This window comes from Phocoena sinus, chromosome 3 (genome assembly GCF_008692025.1).
Source record: "Phocoena sinus isolate mPhoSin1 chromosome 3, mPhoSin1.pri, whole genome shotgun sequence".
Taxonomy (NCBI): domain Eukaryota; kingdom Metazoa; phylum Chordata; class Mammalia; order Artiodactyla; family Phocoenidae; genus Phocoena; species Phocoena sinus.
Genome location: NC_045765.1, coordinates 6,749,856 through 6,773,591, shown reverse-complemented (window position 1 = coordinate 6,773,591; position 23,736 = coordinate 6,749,856). Strand labels below are relative to the sequence as shown.

The window sequence follows — 23,736 nt, the reverse complement described above, 5'->3', positions numbered from 1 at the left end:
ATAATCTTGCTGGGTAGAGTATCCTAGGTTGCAGATTTTTCCCTTTCTGGACTTTGAATATATCTTTCCACTCCCTTTTGGCCTGCAACATTTCTGTAGAGAAATCAGCTGATATCCTTATGGGGGTTTTCTTGTAATTAACTCTTTGTTTTTCTCCTGCTGCCTTTACAATCGTCTCTTTAACTTTTGCCATTTTTTATTATAATATGTCTTGGTATGGGTCTATTTGGGTTTATCTTGTTTGGGACCCTCTGTTCTTCCTGTGCATAGATATCTGTTTCCTTTAGGTTTGGGAACTTTTCAGCCATAATTTCTTCAAATACATTTTCAATCCCCTTTTCTTCTTTCTTCTCCTTCTGGGATCCCTATTGTGCATAGATTGGCATGCTTTATATTATGTCCTAGTTCTCTTATAGTGTTTTCTTTTGGCTTTCTGCTGGCTGTTCTGATTGGGAGATTTCCATTATTGTATCTTCCAGATCTCTTATTCATTTTTCTGCATTATTCATTCTGCTTATTCATTGTCTTTAGCTCAGCTTTTGTCTTGGTGAATGAATTTTCTAATTTTTCTTGGCTCCTGCTTCTAGTTTCTAGTTCCTTTTTACAGTAATCTGCATTTCTATCAGTAGTCCTCAATTCCTTCAATATTTTATCTCCTTTTTGACCTCAGTGTCTATTAGACTGAAGAGGTCTCTTGTACTGTTTGTTCTTTCAGGGGAATTCTCTTGATCTTTTAATTGGGAGTGGTTCCTCTGCTTCATTTCACTTATATTTTTCTTGATCTATGAGCTTAGGAGAAACAATTATTTACTGTGGTCTTGGAGGGCTATTTTTATGTGGCAGCATCCTTGGATAGCCTGTGTAGGTTTAATATTTTTTGGTGCGAGAGCTGTTTTCAGTGTGGATGCCTGCTGCCTCTTTCCTCAGTGTACGCTGGCCATTATCCCTTTGATAGGAGGAGTAACTGGTGTTGTGGTGACCACAGCCTGCACTGGATATTGAGTGGTGCCTCCTCTTTGCTCTGTGGTTGTCACTGCCATGTCAGGGGCCTATTCCCTAGTTGTTGAATAGAAACCCCTAGATCCATTTCTGAGTTGCACTTCTGATCTGTGGTTTGAGGTGGATGGGATTGGAGCCCTCCCACTGGGAGAGAAGCCACTGAATATACCTCTGCCAGAGGTGTTCACTGGTGAGTATGCTCTGTTGTGTCACCTGTCATCTGTTGTGTGGGCTCACAAAGTACACTGTTGTTGGCACTGCCCTCAGCCCCGTGTCAACCTTGGAGATGCTGGCAGTTAGCCCTGGTGTCCCTCAGGTATTGTTTTCACAAGGCCACCAGCACAGATCCACTGAAGTCAGGTCCCAGGACTGTAATAGTCATGTACTGGGACCTACTGTGGGAGCTATGGAGACAGCTTAGACCCTGGCCTGGCCCAGCCCCTGCGTGCATGTGTCCACGAAGCCCACAACTGCTAGGGCCAGTCCTGTCCCAGCTGCAGGAGCACTCATACACTCAGATGTCCTGCAGATGCTGAATTTACAAAGCTGGTGGTGGAGGTGTAAATCTGCAGCTCATGCTGCCCAGGAGAGAGATTTCATCCCTGCTTCCCAAGTCGTACGGTCCCTGGGGCTCAGCTGTGGTTTCAGCCTCACCTCTGTAAGCGGGCAACCCACTAGCAGCTGGGGAGCAGGAACCCCTGAGGTGGTGATTGGGGCATGCTTCCCGGAGCCCGCATAAGCAGGAGCTGGCACATGGAGAAACAGGCTGTAATGGCATCCGTTTCCCTTCCTTCATGTGAAATGAACCCATTACTTTCTTCCTGATGGGAAGCTTGGCTCACCACCCCCTTTTCTGGCTGCAGGTGAGACAAGGCTACTCTGGCTTTTCACAGTAGTAGTGTGTATTTATGTGAGATTTCTTGAGTGTGCAGGGATATTTGGGAATTTCGAGCTAGAGTGGAATGACTTCCAGGCAGTGGCTGGGAGAATTATGATTATCTCTGGGTGCTCATGCCTTCTTTCTTTTCTTTTAGGTGTTGTTTCTAAGGATAGTTTCTGCCTTTCTGAGGAAAAGATAAGGCAGACAGGATGATGGCTGAGTGTTTGAGAAATTGTTCTCGGTTAAGGAGACAGTGTGGGTAAGAAGAAAATGTATTCTTCTACAAAATGACCTACTGCATCCACCAGATGGACACATTTTGTTTTGGTAGACCTGTGTCCAGAGCTTCTTAAAGAAATAAAGTCATTGCAAACTGAATCCCTGATGAATTCCCTCCGAAACTGGAGGCTCCTACTGGTGACAGATTACCCTGAATAATCTCAGTATTTCAGTAATTACCTGCTAATATTGCCTCTCATGATGGTGACTGCATATTTTTAATTTTGCTTGGTGTTCTTACATAGTAAGGAAGATGACTGCATTTCTCAAAGAATGTATTCATTGATCAGCGTTTAGAAGTGTCTCCAATTGGCTTAGGTCTGTGCTGCAAGAAGGAAATAAAATGCTTTTAGGCTCATTCTATTGAGATAAGTTCATGTGTTACATGTTCCTTTAGAGCTGTAGCTGAAGGATATCATGAGTGAGTGAGTGTAGATAGAAGAGAACCTAGGACCATTGTGTCCTGGGGGAGATGATGAGAGACCTTGAGTCCCTCTGTTGACATGGGTCACCGGTCTCCATTCCCCACTGAACATTGGTGGAGGTCTTACTTTACTGAAGCTAGTATGTGTGTGATGGTTTAGAATTCAGTGACCTTTGCTGATGTAGCTGTGGACTTCACCCAGGAAGAGTGGACTATACTGGACCCCTTTCAGAGAAAGCTTATAGAGATGTGATGCTGGAGAACTACAAGAACCTGACCACAGCAGGTACAGCTGCCACCATTCTTGTAGCCTCTTAGGGAACAGATGTATATGATGCACCTTCTGTGTTGCATGGTGGGTGATGTTAAATCTGAACACAGTGGAAAGTAACAGACACTGGTCTCTACATGAATGGTTTTCAATTTGGGTGGTTTGTGTAAAAATGTGGTTCTAGGACTAGAGCATCACTATCAGTCTTAGAAATATGCCTTCTCTTTCTCCACTTATTGAATCAAACTTTGGCCTTGGGGCCCAGTCATCTATGTCGTAATAAACACTGGACTTGATTCTCTTGGACACCAAATGTTGACAGTCACTGGTGTATTGATTTCCCCATGTGAACGAACATCTCTTTTTGCACTTCATTTCCCATTTCAAAAAAGTCTTAAGCTTTGTAATTGTGTATAGCAATCTGAACATGGGCTTCAGGGGCCAGAGAGAAATGATCTTTTTGGAGAACAGAAAGAGGCGAATTTTCATTTTTATCTCTTCTGAAATAATTTTACCACTTTTTTGGAAATACAGGACCTGAGTCATTGGACAGTTTCTCATATTTTGCAGGAGCTTTTTCCATTAATATATCTTTGCTCATGAGCAGGGTATCAATTGTTCAAACTCTCTCTGACCTCTAGGTTGGAACAAGAAGATTTGAGGACAGTGGAGAGAATAGGAGTCCTCCAAAGTGAGTGATTCCCTGGTCAATGAAAATTTCAGTGTCTTTGGAATTATAATAAGGAAACATGAAGTGTTACGAAAACATAACCCTCAGAGTGGGAGAAAATATTTGCAAATGAAGAAACTGACAAAGGATTAATCTCCAAAATTTACAAGCAGCTCATGCAGCTCAATATTAAAAAAAACAAACACCCCAATCCAAAAATGGGCAGAAGACCTAAATAAACATTCCTCCATAGAAGATATACAGATTGCCAACAGACACATGAAAGAATGCTCAACATCATTATCATTAGAGAAATGCAAATCAAAACTACAATGAGATATCATCTCACACCGGTCAGAATGGCCATCATCAAAGAATCTACAAACAATAAATGCTGGAGAGGGTGTGGAGAAAAGGGAACCCTCTTGCACTGTTGGTGGGAATGTAAATTGATACAGCCACTATGGATACAGTATGGAGATTCCTTAAAAAACTAAAAATAGAACTACCATACGACCCAGCAATCCCACTACTGGGCATATACCCTGAGAAAACCATAATTCAAAAAGAGTCATGTACCAAAATGTTCATTGCAGCTCTATTTACAATAGCCAGGACATGGAAGCAACCTAAGTGTCCATCAACAGATGAATGGGTAAAGAAGATGATGCACATATATACAATGGAATATTACTCAGGCATAAAAAGGAACGAAACTGAGTTATTTGTAGTGAGGCGGATGTACCTAGAGACTGTCATACAGAGTAAAGTAAGTCAGAAAGAGAAAAACAAATACCGTATGCTAACACATATATATGGAATCTAAAAAAAAAAAAAAAGAATGGTCATGAAGAACCTAGGGGCAAGACGGGAATAAAGATGCATACCTTCTAGAGAATGGACTTGATACGGGGAAGGGCAAGGGTAAGCTGTGACAAAGTGAGAGAGTGGCATGGACATATATACACTACCAAACATAAAATAGATAGCTAGTGGGAAGCAGCCGCATAGCACAGGGAGATCAGCTCGGTGCTTTGTGACCACCTAGAGGGGTGAGATTGGGAGGGAGGGAGATGCAAGAGGGAAGAGATATGGAGACATATGTATAACTGATTCACTTTGTTATAAAGCAGAAACTAACACACCATCTTAAAGCAATTATACTCCAATAAAGATGTTAAAAAAAAATAGAAACATGTCAAGATGTGCTTTCTCTCAAAAGGCTGAGGTCATTGGTCTCTGATGTTTTAGGATATATTCAAATTGTCATACGTACTTACTTCACATTTACTCAAAATTTCCTCTGAGTTCACAAAATGGCTTGTTCTGTTTCTTTTTTAGTTTATCATTTTTATGTATGCTATTTTTCCAAACATCTCTCCTTTCCTTTACTGATAATATTTAGTCTTTTTTCCCCATCATATCTTTTTAATTAGCTACTGTATTTTGACTTTGCATTCCTAGCATTCTTAAACATTTGGCAAACCCAAACTCCTCAAATCTGTTATGTGGTTTTTTTTGGTATCTTTAATTTGGAAGCAAATAAAATGATATTATTTTTAACTTCTTCAACGTACTCTTTGTTTCTGGAAACTCTTATATTATTCTTTTTTTTAATGGGAAATGCAACTTAAAATCAAAGGCTCAACAATTCAGCAGGATATTCTGGGGGGAAAAACATCTGTTGGGATGGAAACAGTAACGTTGGTAAGTTTGAAACATCATATCATTTTTCCAAATTTAGAAAAGAATGGGAATTTTATTAGTTATGGCATGAGCACAAGTGATAGATGTTTGCGATAAGTGGCATTCTCCCAGGGGAGAGCGATGTCTCTGGCGAGGTATTCTGAATACAGTAAGTCCCCTACATATGAACCTTCAAGTTGTGAACTTTCAAAGATGCAAATGTGCGTTTGCATGTCCAATCACGTAAGTTAGTTCACGTGTCTGGCGTATATTGTCACATGCGTTCATCCTCTATAAGTGGTTGTGCTTTTGTGTACTGTACAGTACTGTATACAGTACAGTAGTACAGTATCTTTATTTCAATCCCAGGATGTCTGGAAGGAAGCATAAAAGCAGTGGTGATATAGCTGGTACTTCTAAGAAGTGCCAAGTGTTAACAATGGAAACATACAAGTGAAAATAATTGAGAGAATGGAGTGAGGCTAAAAGATGGTAGACGTCACTTGTTCTTACAACATGAATCATTCAACCATTGGCATGATTCTAAAGAACAAGGACAAGATCATGGATCATGTGAAGTCTGCTGTGCCAATGATGTCAATAATAATATCGAAGAAATGTGGAAAAGTGATGGAGGAGATGGAGAAACCTCTCAGGGTGTGGATGCAGGATCAGCATCAGCGTCGAGTCCTGCTCAGCTTAATGCTGATTCAAGAGAAAGCTAAAAGTCTTTATGAAGACTTGAAGAAGTAACATGGCGAAGAATCAGAGGGCCATGATTCTTCACACCAGGGAAGTCCCCTGAGCAGGTTTTTAATGTGGATGAGACAGGACTGTACTGGAAGAGGATGCCAGACTGACGTTACATCAGTAAGGAGGAAAAGTTGATGCCAGGCTACAAAGCAGCAAAAGGTAGGCTAAGACTTCCCTGGTGGCACAGTGGTTAAGAAGCCACCTGCCAATGCAGGGGACACGGGTTCGATCCCTGGTCCGGGAAGATCCCCCATGCCACAGAGCAGCTAAGCCCGTGAGCCACAACTACTGAGCCCACATGCCTAGGGCCTGTGCTCCACAACAAGAGAAGGCACTGCAATGAGATACCCGCACACCGCAATGAAGAGTAGCCCCTGCTTGCCGCAACTAGAGAAAGCTCTTGCACAGCAATGAAGACCCAATGCAGCCAAAAATAAATAAATAAATTTATTTTAAAAAACCCCAAAAGGTAGGCTAACTCTGTTGTTTGGTGGCAGTGCTTCCAGGGATATGAAGCTGAAGCCTCTCTTAGTTTATCATTCAGAGAACCCAAGAGCCCTTAAAAACATAGCCAAGGGCTTTCTTCCTGTTGTGTGGAAGAGTAACCCCAAAGCTTGGGTTACACAGGCCATTTTCCAGGACTGGTTTCTCCACCACTTTATACCGGAGGTAGAGAAATACTGCTTGGAGAAGGATGTCCCTTTTAACATTCTTTTGCTGCTTGACAGTGCTCTGTGCCACCCCCGATTCATGGACCACTTACATCCCAATGTCAAAGTAGTGCACCTGCCACTGAATACTACATCGCTCATCCAACCTATGGACCAGGGAGTTAAAGTGACTTTCAAGAAATGTTATTTATGTCACACTTTTCGTCAGGCAGTAAAGGCAAGTGACAATCAGGAACAATCTTGTGACAATTTTGGAAGGACTGTAACATGTACAAGGCCATAAAAATCATTGTCTTTGCTTGGCATGAGGTTATGGCTATCACCATGAATGGGCTTTGGAAGAACCTTTGCCTGAAGTTTGTTCATGATTTTCATGGATTTGAGAAGGTGGATGAGTAGTCCAAAGAGGTCTTCAGCAACTTAGTGACCCTCAGGGAGAATCTGGAGCTAGATCTGCAAGAGGACAACTTCATTGAACTCCTTACTATAAAACATGAGGAGTTTACTAATGAAGACTAATGATGGAATTGGAGGCCCAGAGAAGGGATGAAGAGAGACAAGAGGAAGAAGAAGTAACTGAAGAACCAAAGAGATTCACCATGCAGGAAGTGGCAAGGGGATTTTCTTATTTATGGAGGCACTGTTAGATTTTGAAGCACAGGACCCGAATGTAGAATGGTACACAAAGGCTGCTGCAGCTGTTCAGAATGCAGTCCAGTGCTACTATGTCATCTATGATGAAGGAAAAAGAGCTATTACGTAGACATCACTGGATCATTTTTTCAAGAGGATAGGTAGAATTGAATCCAGCAAGGAACCAGAACCTGTGCTATCAGCATCAGGCATGAGTGAAATTGCAGCTTGCCCTCCGTCTCCTATTGCTGACGATTCTTCAACTCTACCATCTCCCACCTTCCCTCCCTCCTCCAGTCATTAATTCTTCTTGCCTGTTCACTTGATGCCAGCCCCTGTATGCCAGCTGTTGTACTGTACTACTGTACTTTTCAAGGTACTGTACTGTAAGATTAAAAATGTTTTATTTTTTGTGTTTGTTTTTTATGTATTATTTGTGTAAAAAGTATTATAAGCCTATTACAGTACAGTACTATACAACCGATTGTGTTAGTTGGGTACCTAGGCTAACTTTATTGGACTTATGAATGCACTCTTGGAGCAGAACTCATTTATATGTAGGGGACTTACTGTATTCTGAATATGATGAATTTGGAGACATCCTGAACCTACCTTGAAACTTGGTCCTTCAGAGTTCCTGGAAGTCCCACTTTCCACATATGTAACTAGGCATTGAGATTTTACAACAGTCCATGAAGCTGTACAGGATTATTTGAAGGTTGGAGTAGATGGAACATCATTCTGGCAGAAGGATTCCATCATTTAACTTGAAAGAAATCAACAGGGCAGAGGTGTATGAACGTAATAGAAATGGTAAAAGTCATCATCATCGTTGTAATGATGTTTCAAGTTTGACATGAGTAAGATCAATTAATGAGTCTGAACAATCTTTGCATCATCATTCATCTGTCCAACCACAGGTAAGAATCCACAATGGACGGGAACTCTATGACTGTGAGCAACATAGGAAAGACTTCAGTGAACACTGGAGAACTCAAAATGGAGGCAACACTTAACGAGCATAATGAGTATGGAAAAAAGCTTCCTTACTCCACAGAAGAAAACCTTTACTGTTGAAAAGTATTCTGTGTTTAATCAGTGTGGAAAAGCCATCATCCTGACTCCAGATATTGTGGACGGGAAAACCAGCAGTGGAGAGAAAGCCTTGGAATGCAGTGATGGTGAGGAAGCCTGTGTGAATCAGCCTTCCCTTCAGGCACAAGTGGTAACTCAGAATGGGGAAAAACCCTGTGAACAGGAGTAACATGGGAGAGCTTCTGTTCACTCCACAAGCTGTGGTACACGTGTACGTGATCACACCACAAAAAAAAGGTTATGGGAGAAAGCAGTGTGGGATAGTCTGTAAATATCATACATCCATTAAAATTCACATGGGAACCCACACTGGACAGAAAACCTATAAATGTAAAGAACATGGGAAAGACTTTGTTAGTGCTTATTGGCTTATGGCATAGAAAATCTCATACTGGAGAGAGGCCCTTTATGTGTAAGGAATGTGGGAAAGCCTTCATTAGAGCTTCTCAACTTACTTTGCATATAAAGTCTCATACTGGAGAGGAGCCCTTTATATGTAAGGAATGTGGAAAGTCCTATAGGTATTCCTCATACTGCAAAAAATACATTCTTCTTCACATTGCAGCAACACTGTATAAATGCAGGGAATGTGAGAAGGCCTTCATTAGTTCTAGTCAACTTAGGAAACATGCAAAATCTCATAGTGGAGAGAAGCCCTTCCCATGTGAAGAATGTGGAAAATCCTTTAGAAGTTCCTCCGACCTTAAAATTCACATTCACGTTCACACTGCAATAAAACCCTACAAATAGGAGGAATGTGGGAAAGCCTTCATTTGGAATGCAGGCCTTTCTAGACATGTACAAACTCACAGTGGAGAAAACCTAAGGATGTAAACAACACGAGAAAGCCTTCAGTTATTGCAATTCCTTTTAGATACATGAAAAACTTACCCTCTAGAAAAATCCTATAAATGAACAATATGTAGGAAAGCCTTTAATTCTCTTATTCCTTTTGTCTTGAAAGAAATTACCTTGTCCTATCGATGTCAGGCACATAGGAAAGCCCTCAGTAGTCCTGATTCACTTGACGTGAAAAGAGCACACTGGAGAGATGGTCTTCAAGCATAAGGAATGTGGGAAAGTCATCCATCTCACAACCCAGCCTGTTAGGGCTCACAGTGAAGCCATACTACTGCGAAACATGGTAAGCACTTTACTGTTTCCTCAGGGAAATATATATTCCTTAAATCTGGGAGATCTTGCAATGCAGAGGAACGCTACTAAGGTAAGATTTGTGGAAAACTGTACTTCTCCTGAATACTTTGATGTTGACTTGAGATCACACTGTGGAGAAGAACATTATGGATGTAAAAATATTGTAGAGTCATCATTTTTTTTTCCATTAGAATGTTACTCATCAGGAATTCCCTGGCAGTTCAGTGGTTAGGACTCAGTGCTTTCACTGCCGGGGCCTGGATGTGATCCCTGGTCAGGGAACTAAGATCCCGCAACCCATGCAGTGTGGCCAAAAGAAAAAGAGAAGAAAGAAAAAGGAATGTTATTCATCCATTGGACATGGGGTGATTTACAATTAAGAGAAATGAAATGTAGGAAATATGGGAAATGCTACCCTGAGTCTGAAATCTTAGGGTTTCTGTAAAAGGATAGTGTTCCGGTGGGTCCCAAAGATCTATTTTGAACATTTGTCATCTGGCCCTGACCTTTCCTGGGCAGTGGTACGTCTTTCTTTCTCCTCATCGTCAGGCCAGGCCAGTCTAGTTGCTACATCTTCCAGGCCACAGCCTGGCCAAAAGTGGGCCTAGAGGATTCACAGTTAATCCTCTTTGGACCCCCTGGTTTCTCTTTGTTGGGTGGACCTGGTTAAGACATTGTGAAGACAGGGACTGCACATTTTTTCATTGTGTTTCTGTGATTATTTTAAACATTTAGAGTTGACCTTTAAACCACAGAAGGTTAAAAGATATCAAATAAGGAAATCTGAGGGATAAATGAATAAAAAATAAAAGCAAAACAAAAGAAATAATACCCAAAGGTAGTTCTCTGAGCAGATTCACATTGAGGAGACCCATTAAATACACAGACATTGGAGAACATCTGACTTGGCATTTGCCCTCCGCAAAGATGAGAGGGAGAGAGCAGACCTGTTTCAATTGAATTTTCCCAACTAAGATTTTCTTCAGGTTTCGCAGTTGTTAAGATTTATTCAGAGCTGTTTTTGCAGGGAAATCTTGACATTGTATTTCTAATCTTTTTTGGTTAAAGGTGTAATAGTCCATATTTACTTTCCTGTTCTGCCTTTATCTGCCCCAGAATATTTATGCCACTGTGGGTGTGTATGTAGGACCTTCCTTATTTTCTTGCCTCCTTCATTTCCCTCATATCACTTTTGAAGTGATATATTAATCATTACTTTTTAATCTACCTCCTACATCATATGGGATCGTCTAGGCCTCATACATTTTTTGTATACCTTGCTCATGCCTTCTCAGTTCCTAGCACAGGGACATAACTTATTTGCTGAGAGATTAAAGGAGAATGCCAGAGGGAAGAACTTAAAAGGAGATACAGGCCTCCAGGCTTCTCCAAGTTCCTTCATGGGAACATCAACTGGGTCAACTGAATAAAATATTTCATTCTTTTTCTCTTCATAATGCCCAGCAGCAGTTTATACTGTGTAAGCCATATATAGACTTTAAATTTTTTCTATAACCACAAGAAACCAAAAAGAAATAACTGAGATCTTTTTCTTTTCTTTTTTTTTTTTTTTTGGCTGTGATGAGTCTTTGTTGCTACACGCAGGCTTTCCCTAGTTGTGGTGAGCGGGGGCTACTCTTCATTGTGGTGCGCGGGCTTCTCATTGTGGTGGCTTCTCTTGTTGCAGAGCACGGGCTTCAGTAGTTGTGGCACGTGGGCTCAGTAGTTATGGCTTGCGGGCTCTAGAGTGTAGGCTCAGTAGTTGTGGCGCACGGGCTTAGTTGCTCTGTGGCATGTGGGAGCTTCCCGGACCAGGGCTCGAACTCATGTCCCCTACATTGGCAGGTGGATTCTTAACCACTACACTGCCAGGGAAGCCCCTGAGATCACTTTTAATAAATTTTATTTAACCCAAGATATCCAAAACATTTCAACATAGTAAGTGGTAGTGGAGCTATTTAAATCCTTCATATGGAGTATTCAAAATTCACTGGATATTATATATTCATCAGATGTAACTGATTCGTGTTTAGATCTCAAAAAATTACAGTTGAAAGGATAGCTTCCAATACCCAAAATATTTGCAATAATTGTCTGCATACAGGTGTGAGGCCAGGTGCTCCGGAGCCCTGGGTGCAGATTTAGCCTCGGACTCCGGTGTCCTGAATAGTCATCACATGGCCTCCAGACCTTCCCTCTGACCCAGAGTGCCACGAGTCACCACAGGATGAATACAGCACATCAGTGAAGGGTGTGTGTGTCTGAACACGTTTACTGACCAACTGGAAATATCAAAATATCCATGGATAAGCAAAATGTGGCACAGTCATACATTTGAATACTATTTTACAATTATAAGGAACAAAATACTGATGTGTGTTTTTCACATGGATAACTATGAAAAATCATTCTGCTAAGTGAAAGAAGCCAGATACAAAAGATCATCTATTGTATGATTCCATTTATATAACAGAGCTAGAAAAGGCCAGTTTATAGAGACAGAAGCAAATAAGTGGTCGCCTAGGACTGAGGTGGCAGTTGATGTTACCTGCAAATGGGCACAGGGGAACTTTCTAGGGTGATAGAAATGTTCTAAAACTGGATTGTGGTGATGATTGCATAAGTAAAAATTTATCAAAACTATTGCCCTTATGCTTTAAATGGCTGAATTTCATGATATATAAATTATCCCTCAATAAAGCTATTACACAAAATTTTTTAAAGTTTTATTCTGGACTCACTCAAGGTGAATTGAAAAGTTCTACCTTTGTTTTCAGCATGCATTATTACACACCAATATTATTATGGTTACCACTCTAAATTGCAACATGTTTACCTCTTTGGTCCCCAGTTTTGTTCATATGAAGTAGGCAATAAAAACACTATGGATTAAACTTAGTGGAATCAAATTGAATTAAAGCCACACTGAATATCTTTCTCCCAAGGGGGGAAAGCGGGGGGTGGCTGTGGGATGAATTGGGAGATTGGGATTGACATATATACACTAATATGCATAAAATAGATAACTAATGAGAACCTGCTGCAGAAAAAAATAAATTTAAAAAACCCACTATGGATTAAATTTAGTGGAATCAAATTCAATTAAAGCCCCACTGAATGTTTTTCCTTACTAATAAATTACGATTTTCCAGTAATTTGAAGATCTTACTATATACCCAGTATTTGTTTTGTGTTTGTTTTTGTCATTTTTGCCCCCAGAGTCCTTAGTTCCATTCATGGCATTGTTTGGATATTCTTAATAGTCTTCATCACGTGTCTCAGCTTTGGTTCCTCGGAAGCAGGTGCCGAATCAAGGATTTATGTCGAAGCACATTATTGGAAGGAGCAAGGACCATGGAACACAGGTTAGAGAAAAGGGAAGTGACACAGGGCAGAAAACACATCCAATAAAGCTTATCTTAAGTTACCTTGCACACGAGTGAGCAGAGTTTTCATCCTGTAGGGAAATTCTGGAAAATGGCACAAAATCCAAACTTCAGAATGATCCCAGCTAAGGGGTGAAGAAGACGGTATACCCCACACCTGTCCATCAAGAACTGTCCCTCATGGGGCATAATTCTCTGGCAGGTCTGCCGTCACACATTGGGAAAAGTAGGTTCTACCTGGTGCTGACAGTGGCAGTCAGGCTGCTGTGCAGTGGGGATGGTGAAGGTATCCCAGGGAATGTAGGAGAAATGCTGACAGCTTCTACCACTCCACCCTTTGCTGCAGACTCAATTCTATCAACATTCTTCTCAAAAAGTGGACTAAGTTCTGAAAACACTCCACAGGTGTGTGATTACCACTCCTGCTGGCACCTCCAAAGAGTGCCCTCCCCCCAAATAAGCCACAAGAGAAAACAAGTTTTATTCTATTGCATTCATTATTAGATGTTTTAGGATATTGGGGTGTATCTTAAAACTGCAATGAGAGCAAATAAAGGTCCAGCAAAACAAAAGAAAGAGGAAAGGAAGGGAGGGAGGGGGAGGGAGGGAGGAAGAAAGAAGGCAAAGAATGAAGCAATATCTCATAATTATTCTATGCTATATACTTCTATGAATCATGTGAAAAAACTAACTCAAAACTAGATTCACACTCTTGAAGCTGAAAATCTGTTTTCAGGAAAATGTTGGATAGCAAAGTTAGGAATGTGGGCATAGTGTTAGGTTTTCAGGGTAGACTTCATTCCATTCCCAATCTGTTTGAAAAATGAGATAAATGAGAGAAAACACCTTTTGAAATTTTGTCAAGATAACATAAAACGTACACAGAACAAGAACAGCCTTGGTATGTGAAGCACTTTGGTTATGACTGTTGTGTGATTTTCATTCCATTTCTTCCAGAGAAAAGCAAACACACAAAAAAATTAACGTGAAGAACATGAACATTTGAGAGGAAAATTCGGGGGGAAACCATGCCATACGTGGTATAAGTGCTTCAAACCTAATGTTGGAAATCGCCAGAATGGCTGTAAGAAACCCAGCCCAAGATGGAAATGTATGGGCTCCAAATAAGAAGCAAAAGTCAAAAGAAATCACTGAGGAGGGTGTTGAGCAGAAACTAATACAAACACAAATAAAAGCAAAGTCATAGGTGCTTTGAGAATGGAAGAAATGAAGCTTGTCTTTTAAGGGAAAAGAAAATCAGGAGATATAAATTCACAAAATTTGTTTTTGCAGCCCGCAGTGTCCACTTAGTTCTGAGGCCAGTGGCCCCTCACAGACAAGTGGTACCTAAACCAAGAAGCCTTCCCAGGGCCCCCTTCACATCCTTGTTCCTCAGGCTGTAGATGAAGGGGTTCAGCATGGGGGTGAGCACGGCGTACATCACTGAGGCGATGGAGCTTCTCTGGGGAGGATGGGTCACAGCAGAAGTGAGATAGATCCCCACGCCTGTCCCATAGAACAAGGAAACCACAGAGAGGTGAGACCCACAGGTGGAAAATGCTTTATATTTTCCCGCTGCAGAGGAGATTCTCATTAAAGAGGAGACAATTCGAGAGTAAAAGAGGATTCCAATGAGGGCAAACACACCCAGTAGGGCAGTGGCCACAAACAAGAAGATGTTATTGATGAGGATGTCAGAGCAGGCCACCTTGAGAATCTGAGCCAGTTCACAGAAGAAATGTGGAATTTCAGTGCAGTACAGAAGTTCAGCCGCCTCAACAGTAGAATATGAATCAGGGGAACCCAGAAAATGATGAGCCAACACATCAGAACCAGGAGGCCACAGAAGCGGGGGTTCATGATGACCATGTAGCGCAGGGGATGGCAGATGGCCACAAACCGGTCATAGGCCATCACAGTCAGGAGAAAACTATCCATTACAGTAAAAATCAAAAAAAAATACACCTGAGTGAGGCACCCTATGTAGGAGATGCCTTTGCTCTGTGTCTGGATGTTCACTAGCATCCTTGGGACAATGGTGGAGATGAAACAGATGTCAACAAAGGACAGGTTGGCGAGGAAGAAGTACATGGGGGTGTGGAGGTGGGGGTCTGAGTTGACGGCCAGGATGATGAGCAGGTTCCCCAGCACAGCGACCAGGTTCATGGACAGGAACACTCCAAAGAGGAGGGGCTGCAGGTCAGGATCGTCTGAGAGGCCCAGGAGGAGGAACTGTGATACTCCTGTATGGTTTCCTGTCGCTGGTGCGTCTGCTGGGGAAGGAGGCAAAAGCAACCTTCAATGAACAGCCAAATGGCACCTTAGCTAGTCATCACTTATGATTCCACCTTTAGGTCGATATCCTTCACCCTCTATTAGTCCTTCCAATGACAGTGATTCACTCAGCCAAATGGTAGACCATTTCCATTCAAAATATATTTATTTAGCTGTTTTAAAATATAGAAGAAAAAATATTTTTATCTCCTACTCGTTCTTTTTTGTTTTTTGCGGTATGCGGGCCTCTCACTGTTGTGGCCTCTCCCGTTGCGGAGCACAGGTTCCAGACATGCAGGCTCAGCGGCCATGGCTCACGGGCCTAGCCGCTCCACGGCATGTGGGAATCTTCCCGGACCCGGGCACGAACCCGTGTCCCCTGCATTGGCAGGCGGACTCTCAACCACTGCGCCACCAGGGAAGCCCCCAAAGTCAGATTTTTTTAAAAGCCTAGTTTTTTTTTGTTAAACTACTAAACTCAGACCCCAAATGGAGAAATGTAGAGTGTAAAAAAAGTGCACATAAAAACACAAACTGTTTAGCTGGCATTTCAAAGACTAAAACACTGAACAAAACACCTAACACAAAACAGTATTTCTATTTTTTATTTATTATTATTTATTTTTTTTTTTTTGCGGTACGCGGGCCTCTCACCGCTGTGGCCTCTCCCGTTGTGGAGCACAGGCTCTGGACACGCAGGCTCAGTGGCCATGGCTCACGGGCCCAGCCGCTCCGCGGCATGTGGGATCTTCCCGGACCAGGGCACGAACCCGTGTCCCCTGCATTGGCAGGCGGACTCTCAACCACTGCGCCACCAGGGAAACCCCAAAACAGTATTTTTAAATCTCCACATGCAGGGTCACTCCTGTAGGTGGCTGGCACAGGGAGGTCTGTAGCCTCACAAGCACAGCTGCCTCAGCCATTCAGAAACAGAAACACCCTGTTTCAAGGCAGGCACCAGAGGGTAGGCCAAAAGCAGTGGGTCATGCAGGGAGAGCATTGGACACACATCACTGAGAGCAGGTGGTTGGGGAGGGAAGGTGGGCTTTGACACCAATCAGCCACCAAGAAGTGCTTCAAGGAAGAAGCCCACACAATATAGTGTTCTGTGTTCCCAGCTGAGGGGAGCCCAGTAGCTCCTGGAGCTGCCCTTGTAGATATTTGGGCTCCAATCTGCCTGGCTGCTGAGGCATCACATGGCCTTCCAGGCCAGCGCAGGGGCCTGGTGCCCAGAGTCACCATGGGCTGAACGGTGTACCTGTCTAAACATGTTCCGTGACCAAGAGCTCTGGGCTTTGCTCTAGAGACAAGACGTGATAGATTCAGGTGGAAGTATATTCCTAACCTGTCCCTTAACTTTTCCATGAACATTGAGATAAGAATGATGAAATTGATTCCACTGACGAAAGTGATTCGTAATGGTGAAAGGCGCTGTGTTCCAATGGGTCACAAGTGAACTGGTTCAGAAGCTCAGGGTGCAGATCTCTCCTCCCCTCATGGAGCACAAACACAGGCTGACCCTGCTCCACCCTTCACTCTAATGAATAATCTTCCCCACTCCTCGCCCCAAAGCTCCTGTACTAAAGAGATGACTTTCTGCTGTTATGTGGAAAGACATACTGCTCAGGGGTAATAACATCTACATAATGTCCCCATCACCAGGGACCCACAGGCCACCCTTTATGAGACAAGTGACAGGGCAGTCAGAGGGAGAGAAGGAGGCAGGAAGACAGCTGCCTGTGAGAGCGGCAGGTCTGGGTAAAGAATGAAGAAAGGGCCAGAGCTGCACTGACTGCAGGGTCCCAGAAAGGCCAGGGTACAAAGCCAATGGGAAACCCAACGGATGCACCACTGGGGGCTGAGGGAGACAGCCAGGTCCAAAGTCGTCTGGGATAGAAAAGGCCAACATGAAGTACCCAGGAAAGCTGGGGACCAGTCACAGCCATTCCCATCATCATTACTGTTTGGCCACAGCAGGGCAATCATGCAGTCAGTCTCCACAGCTGTGTCCCCTTATGGTGGTGGTCAGTTTACCTCATGATAGTGCACTAATTTCACTGTTTCTCATGACACTGAGCACTTCCCCACTGGGGTATCCATTCCCTGTCAAACATAACCACTCATAAGACAGGGGCGGCTCTGCCACTTCCCTGGGGGGACTTGGTTCTTTTTGTCACCTGGGCCTGTTTTGTGGCTCTTCTGACTACAGACTGATTTCTGGGTCTCTGGGTCAGTGTGTTGTTGAGTTGACAATGGGCTTTGCAGTATTCACAAGTCCCAGTACACTTTGTACAAGGGAAACGGTATTAAGACTTCAATGAGGGCTTCCCTGGTGGCGCAGTGGTTGAGAGTCCACCTGCTGATGCAGGGGACACGGGTTTGTGCCCCATTCCGGGAAGATCCCACATGCCGCGGAGCGGCTGGGCCCGTGAGCCATGGCCTGTGAGCCATGGCCGCTGAGCCTGCACATCCGGAGCCTGCGCGTCCGGAGCCTGTGCTCCGCAACGCGAGAGGCCACAACAGTGAGAGGCCCATGAACCACACACACACAAAAAAGACTTCAATGAATTAAAAAAAAAAAGACTTCAATGAAAGACGTTAATTTAAAAGGTTTCAGGGTAGCAACTAAAGGAAAAGTAGTGGAGCATATAAATTTCAATCATCGACAGTTAAATCATCTGCATGAAAATACACTAACAATGTAGAGAAAGATGGAAAATGAGATAAATATGGAAAAAATAAGATACACACAAACCCAAATTTATTAGTAATTTATTATATTATACAGTAAATGCTCCAAGTAAAAGAAAAGGATTTTAAGATTGGATAGCAAAAACGTAGGTATTTTTAAAGTCCACATAATGTCTGTGTATAAAGTGACATTAAAAAATTAAGCATAGGGCTTCCCTGGTGGTGCAGTGGTTGAGAATCTGCCTGCTAATGCAGGGGACACGGGTTCGAGCCCTGGTCTGGGAGGATCCCACATGCCGTGGAGCAACTAGCCCCGTGAGCCACAACTACTGATCCTGCGCGTCTGGAGCCTGTGCTCCGCAACAATAGAGGCCGCGATAGTGAGAGGCCCGCGCACCGCGATGAAGAGTGGCCCCCGCTTGCCACAACCAAAGAAAGCCCTCGCACAGAAACAAAGACCCAACACAGCAAAAATAAATAAATTAATTAATAAACTCCTACCCCCAACATCTTCTTTAAAAAAAAAAAAAAAAATTAAGCATAGGGCTTCCCTGGTGGTGCAGTGGTTAAGAATCCGCCCGCCAATGCAGGGGACATGGGTTTGATCCCTGGTCCGGGAAGATCCCACATGCCCTGGAGCAACTAACCCCTCAAGCCACAACTACTGAGCCCATGTGCAACAACTACTGAAGCCTGTAGAGTCTAGGGCCTGGGTCCTGCAACTACCAAGGTGGTGTGCTACAACTACTGAAGTCCATGGGCCTAGGGCCCATGCTCCGCAACAAGAGAAGCCACTGCAATGAAAAGCCCGCACACAGCAAGGAAGAGTAGCCCCCACTTGCTGCAAATAGAGAAAGCCTGAGCGCAGCAACAAAGACCCAATGTAGCCAAAAAATAAATTAAAAATTAAAAAAAATTAAGGGTATTATAAGATTGAGAAACTAAGGAAACGCAAACTGATATAACTACTGATACACTTACTGTTGAGCCTCATTAAGGAGTAGGACAGCAGGGATCCTTGTTTCCTCTTCTTGCCCCAAACATGGGCAAATGTCTGGGGAAGAGCTTTCATTACTGGATTCCAGATGCTTTACTGTCTTTCCACCCAGCCTGGCCACTACTGTTCTGCCTGTTCCAGGAAGCCACGTCTCCATCACCAGAACTGTTGGACCAGTGACTTGATTATTCCCTTCCTCCAAGGAAAGTTAGCCTGTTTGTATTGGTTCCCTTTGTCCCTTTGTCCCTGAGTCTCTCAGGGGTGACACAGAGGGCCCATGTCGAGTCTGCACTACATTGGGTTGTCTTACAGGAGAGCAATGCTGAGGTTGTGGAATTTATTTCAGTTTCTTTGAAGCAGGAACCAAGCCTGCTTGTTGTCTCAATGGGAGAGATGATGTCGTCTTTCTAAGCTCCTCACCGCGTTTCTCAATTCTGAGAAAAAAAGGGGTCAGAGCCTTGTATTCACATGTACAACATGATGAGCAGGGGCAAGAGCGATGCACGGAGGAGGGTCTTCAATAAGCTACTCCTGGTTGACACGTCAACTTGGCTTATGGAGAATTTTCACATGCAAATGACATCTGGTCAGCCACTGAAGAACAAAAGCTGGGATGAAACTGCTTCGTGGATCTCAGTGAGCACTTGTTGATGACACTATCACTAGGAGTCGAAGCAGCAGAATGAGGCCAACCTGCATATAAACCTCTAACATGACCCATGAGGTCTCAGACTCAGGCAACTGCAACAAATTCTGCTGGAAATATAGGTCTTATTCCAGAAAATCCGAATGTCATCCAGGGCTAGTATATAATCCATTACACTGCATTCAAGGGAGTTAAGACTAATCTGCTGATAATTCAGTGTCACTGCCAATAATTAAAGAGGTCAACAGATAGGCCAAATAGCAATATGCATACCCAAAAAAGAACCAAACATGACACGTTCCTCCATATATTAATATGTATAAATGAAGGTTCAGAGGTTAATTCCAGTCCAGGCTTTGTTTTAAGCTTGATTTGGATTATCATTACAATGGTTTTATTAGCCTCAAGAAAGTGTCATCAAGAAGCTGCACCCTGGGGACTTCCCTGGTGGTGCAGTGGTTAAGACTCCACGCCCACAATGCAGGGGGCCCAGGTTCAATCCCTGTTCAGGGAACTAGATCCCACATGCATGCCACAACTAAGAGTTTGCATGCCACAACTAAGGAGCCCACCCGCCACAACTAAGGAGCCCACCTGCCGCAACTGAGACCCAGCAGAACCAAATAAATAAATAAATAAATATTAAAAAAAAAAAAAAAAAAAAAAAAGCTGTACCCTGATTGGCTATACACGATGTAACCCAAGGCTGCTCGAGCATGAGAATTGTGTAACCTTTCATCAGATGCTGAAATGAGGTTTTTACTATTAGATAAAGTCCTAGGAAGGCAGAACCTGGGTTCTGGCTAACTGACACCTGGCATGATGTGGGGTGCAGAAAGCTTAAGACCGGGGAGGGCGCAGAGGTTAGGTATACCTGCTGGTAAATGCATCAGACCTTGTAATGCAGTAGCTGGCTTCATTGGTGGCACATAAATGAGGGACTGGCTAGTTCTGGTGGCAATAATGGTGCAGTTGGTACACCTGTACTGAGGACATTACTTGACAGCTGGTAGAATTGAGCCAATAAAAAATCCTGGGGGCTTCCTGGTGGCGCAGTGGTTCAGAGTCCGCCTGATGATGCAGGGGACACGGGTTCGTGCCCTGGTCTGGGAAGATCCCACATGCCGCGGAGCGGCTGGGCCCATGAGCCATGGCCTCTGAACCTGCGTGTCCGGAGCCTGTGCTCCACAACGGGAGAGGCCACAACAGTGAGAGGCCCGCGTACTGCAAAAAAAAAAAAAAAAAAAAAAAAATCCTGACAGATCCTGTTCAATTTCTGTAATTCCCAGTGGTGACAAAGACTGGGGAGTAACTGAGGAGAGATGAACCTCCGTAAAGCTATCTTTAAGAGGAATAATAGGTGTACTAGTCATTTGTCTGTGTCTGAACCCAAAGCCCACCTTCAGGAACTGCCAGTCATGGCATCAAGCAGCGCACATTATCAGGAGCAGCCAGTCACATGAGTTTTTCACTTTTCAAGCACTTGGATTGGAGTATAAACCCAGAAGGAGGACATGTCACCTACAGCAGACAATGCTTGATCCAGACACATGACATGATTGTTTTGCATGGGTGTGGAGCTAAATATAGGGGTGAAAAGGAACAATCTCACCCTCTTCCTGCAAGGCCTGTGGTTGAATGTCCTCCACAGGTGTCGGGATGTTGTTCTCCCGCAAAGGTCAGGAAATCAGGGTGTCTCACATTAGTAGATGAAATCTCACTTCCTCTCTACTCATCCCATGCTTGACCCTGACCCTGAAAGGATCAGGTGTGAGAGAGGACAAAGCCATCTTTACAAGATTTACAGAGATGTACTATATCCTCCACTTTGGCCATTGAGACTTGATGTAGATGGACTTGGTGAGCCTCATACATAGTCAAGCAGTTCCTGTCTTCACAATATAAGACCAGGTCCATCCAACAGGAAAAAGCAGGGGCCCTAAGTGTGAATCCTGTAGGCCCACTTTTGGCCAGGTTGTGACCTGGAAAATGTAGCAACTAGACTGGCCTGGCCTGATGATGAGGGAAAGACATATCACTGCCCAGGAAAGGTCATGGCCAAATGAAAAATGTTCAAAATAGATCTTTGGGACCACCTGGAACACTATCCTTTCTCAGAAACCCTAAGATTTCAGACTCAGGGTAGCATTTCCCATATTTACTACACTCCATTTCTCTTGCCTGTGAATCACCCCATGTTTATTAAGCATGAGCAACAATCTAGTGGGAAAAAATGATGACTCTACAATATTTCTCACATTCCTAATGTTCTTCTCCACAGTGAGATCACAAGTGAACATCAAAGTACTCAAGAGATGTACAGTTTTCCAGAAATCTTGTATCAGTAGAGTTCCTCTGCATTGAAAGATCTCTCATATTTAGGGAATATATATTTCCCTGAGCAAAAGTAAAGTGCTTTCCATGTTTCTTAATAGTATGGCTTCACTGTGAGCCCTAACAGGCTGGGTTGTGAGATGGTTGGCTTTCCCACATTTCTTATGCTTGAAGACCATCACTCCAGTGTGCTCTTTTCACGTCAAGTGTATCAGGGCAACTGAGGGCTTTCCCACATACCTGACATCAATTAGACAAAGTGATTCCTTACAAGACAAATGAACAAAGAGAACTGAAGGCTTTCTCACATATTCTTCATTTATAGGATTTTGCTAGAGGGTGAGTTTTTCCTGAGGAGTTGGAATAACTGAAGGATTTCTCACATTGTTTACATCCTCAGGTTTCTTTCTCTCCACCATGAGTTTGGACATGTTTAGAAAGGTCTGATTTCCAAGTGAAGGCTCACCCACATTTCTCACATTTTATTTATAAGGTTTTATTCCGGAGTGAATTGTCTTGTGACGATGAAGGTATAAGGAATGTTTAAAGGATTTTCCACACCGATCACATAGAAAGGGCTTCTCTCCAATGTGAGATTTTCTATGGTCCCTAAACTGAGATCTGACAAAAAGTTTTCCACAATCTTCACATAAAAACTTTCTAGCCTGAGTTTTCATGTGTTCAGTAAGTACAAAAGGCCTGATGAAGGCTTTACCACATTCTGTACATTTATATGGTTTTGTTCCAGTGTGAATTCGATTGTGAATCTTAAGATATGAAGAACTTTTAAAGAATTTTCCACATTTTTCACATGGAAAAGGCCTCTCTTCACTGTGAGATTTTATATGTTCTTTAAGTCTATAGGAAGTAAGGAAGGCTTTCCCACACTCCCTACATTTATGCACTTTTATTTCACTATGATTTTGCATGTGATCATTAAGGAATAAGGGATAAAAATAGGATTTTCCACTTTCCTTATATATAAAGGGCCTCTATCCAGTATGAGATTTTATATGGCTCCTAAGGTGATCAGCTCTAATGAAGGCTTTCCCACATTCCTTACATATAAAGGGCTTTTCTCCAGCATGAGATTTTTTATATGCCTCTTAAGTTCATAAGCTATAATGAAAGCTTTCCCACATTCCTTACATTTATAGGGTTTCTCTCCATTGTGGGCTCCCATGTGAATTTTAATGGATATGATATTTGTAGACTCTCCCACACTCCTTACATTCATAACTTTTTTGTGTGGTGTGATTTCGTACAGGTATACCATGCCTTGTGGAGTGAACAGAAGCTCTCCCATGTTCCTTCTGTTCACAGTGTTTTTCCCCATTCTCAGTTACTACTTGTGCCTGAAGAGAAGGCTGATTCACACAAGCTTCCTCACCATCACTGCATTTGAAGGCTTTCTCTCCCATGCAGGTTTTCCTGTCCACAATATTTGGAGTCAGGATGATGGCTTTTCCACAGTGATTAAACACAAAATGCTTCACAACCATACAGGTTTTCTTCTGCAGAGTAAGGAAGCTTTTTCCATACTCATATGCTCGTAAGTGTTGCCTCCATTTTGAGTTCTCCTGCCTGTCCTAAGGCTCAAGTGTTCATTGAAGTCTTCCTATATTGCTCACAGTTACAGAGTTTCCATCCATTGTGCATTCTTGCCTGTGGATGGATAGATGAATGATGATGCAAAGATTGCTCAGACTCATTAATTGATCCTACTCATCTCAAACTTGAAACATCATTACAACGATGAAGATGACTTTTACCATTTCTACTACATTCATACACCTCTGCCCTGTTGATTTCTTTCAAGTTGAATGATGGAATCCTTCTGCCAGAATGATGTTCCATCTACTCCAACCTTCAAATAATCCTGTACAGCTTCA

At 42.9% G+C, this 23,736-nt stretch overlaps 2 protein-coding genes across 4 annotated transcripts in view; both read right to left on the bottom strand.

The window, feature by feature from the left end:
• Window positions 1-23,736, bottom strand: part of LOC116752159 (zinc finger protein 426-like) — a 45,352-nt gene that overhangs the window by 5,713 nt on the left and 15,903 nt on the right. The window contains exon 6 of one of the 3 annotated variants that reach the window (XM_032628894.1): window positions 20,772-21,265. The exons of 1 other annotated variant lie outside the window; for it this stretch is intronic. In XM_032628894.1, coding sequence (XP_032484785.1) covers window positions 21,239-21,265 — 27 coding nt within the window. In that variant the 3' untranslated portion in view covers window positions 20,772-21,238. Of the gene's footprint in view, window positions 1-20,771; window positions 21,266-22,313; window positions 23,510-23,736 lie in introns of those variants that run through there. One more of the 3 variants, XM_032628893.1, reaches the window with a different exon arrangement.
• LOC116752158 (olfactory receptor 7D4-like) lies at window positions 11,817-19,458 on the bottom strand. The gene is given in 3 exon segments (XM_032628892.1): window positions 11,817-14,654; window positions 14,657-15,175; window positions 18,849-19,458. Coding segments are annotated over 3 exon segments (1,032 nt in total). The 5' UTR covers window positions 18,940-19,458; the 3' UTR covers window positions 11,817-14,232.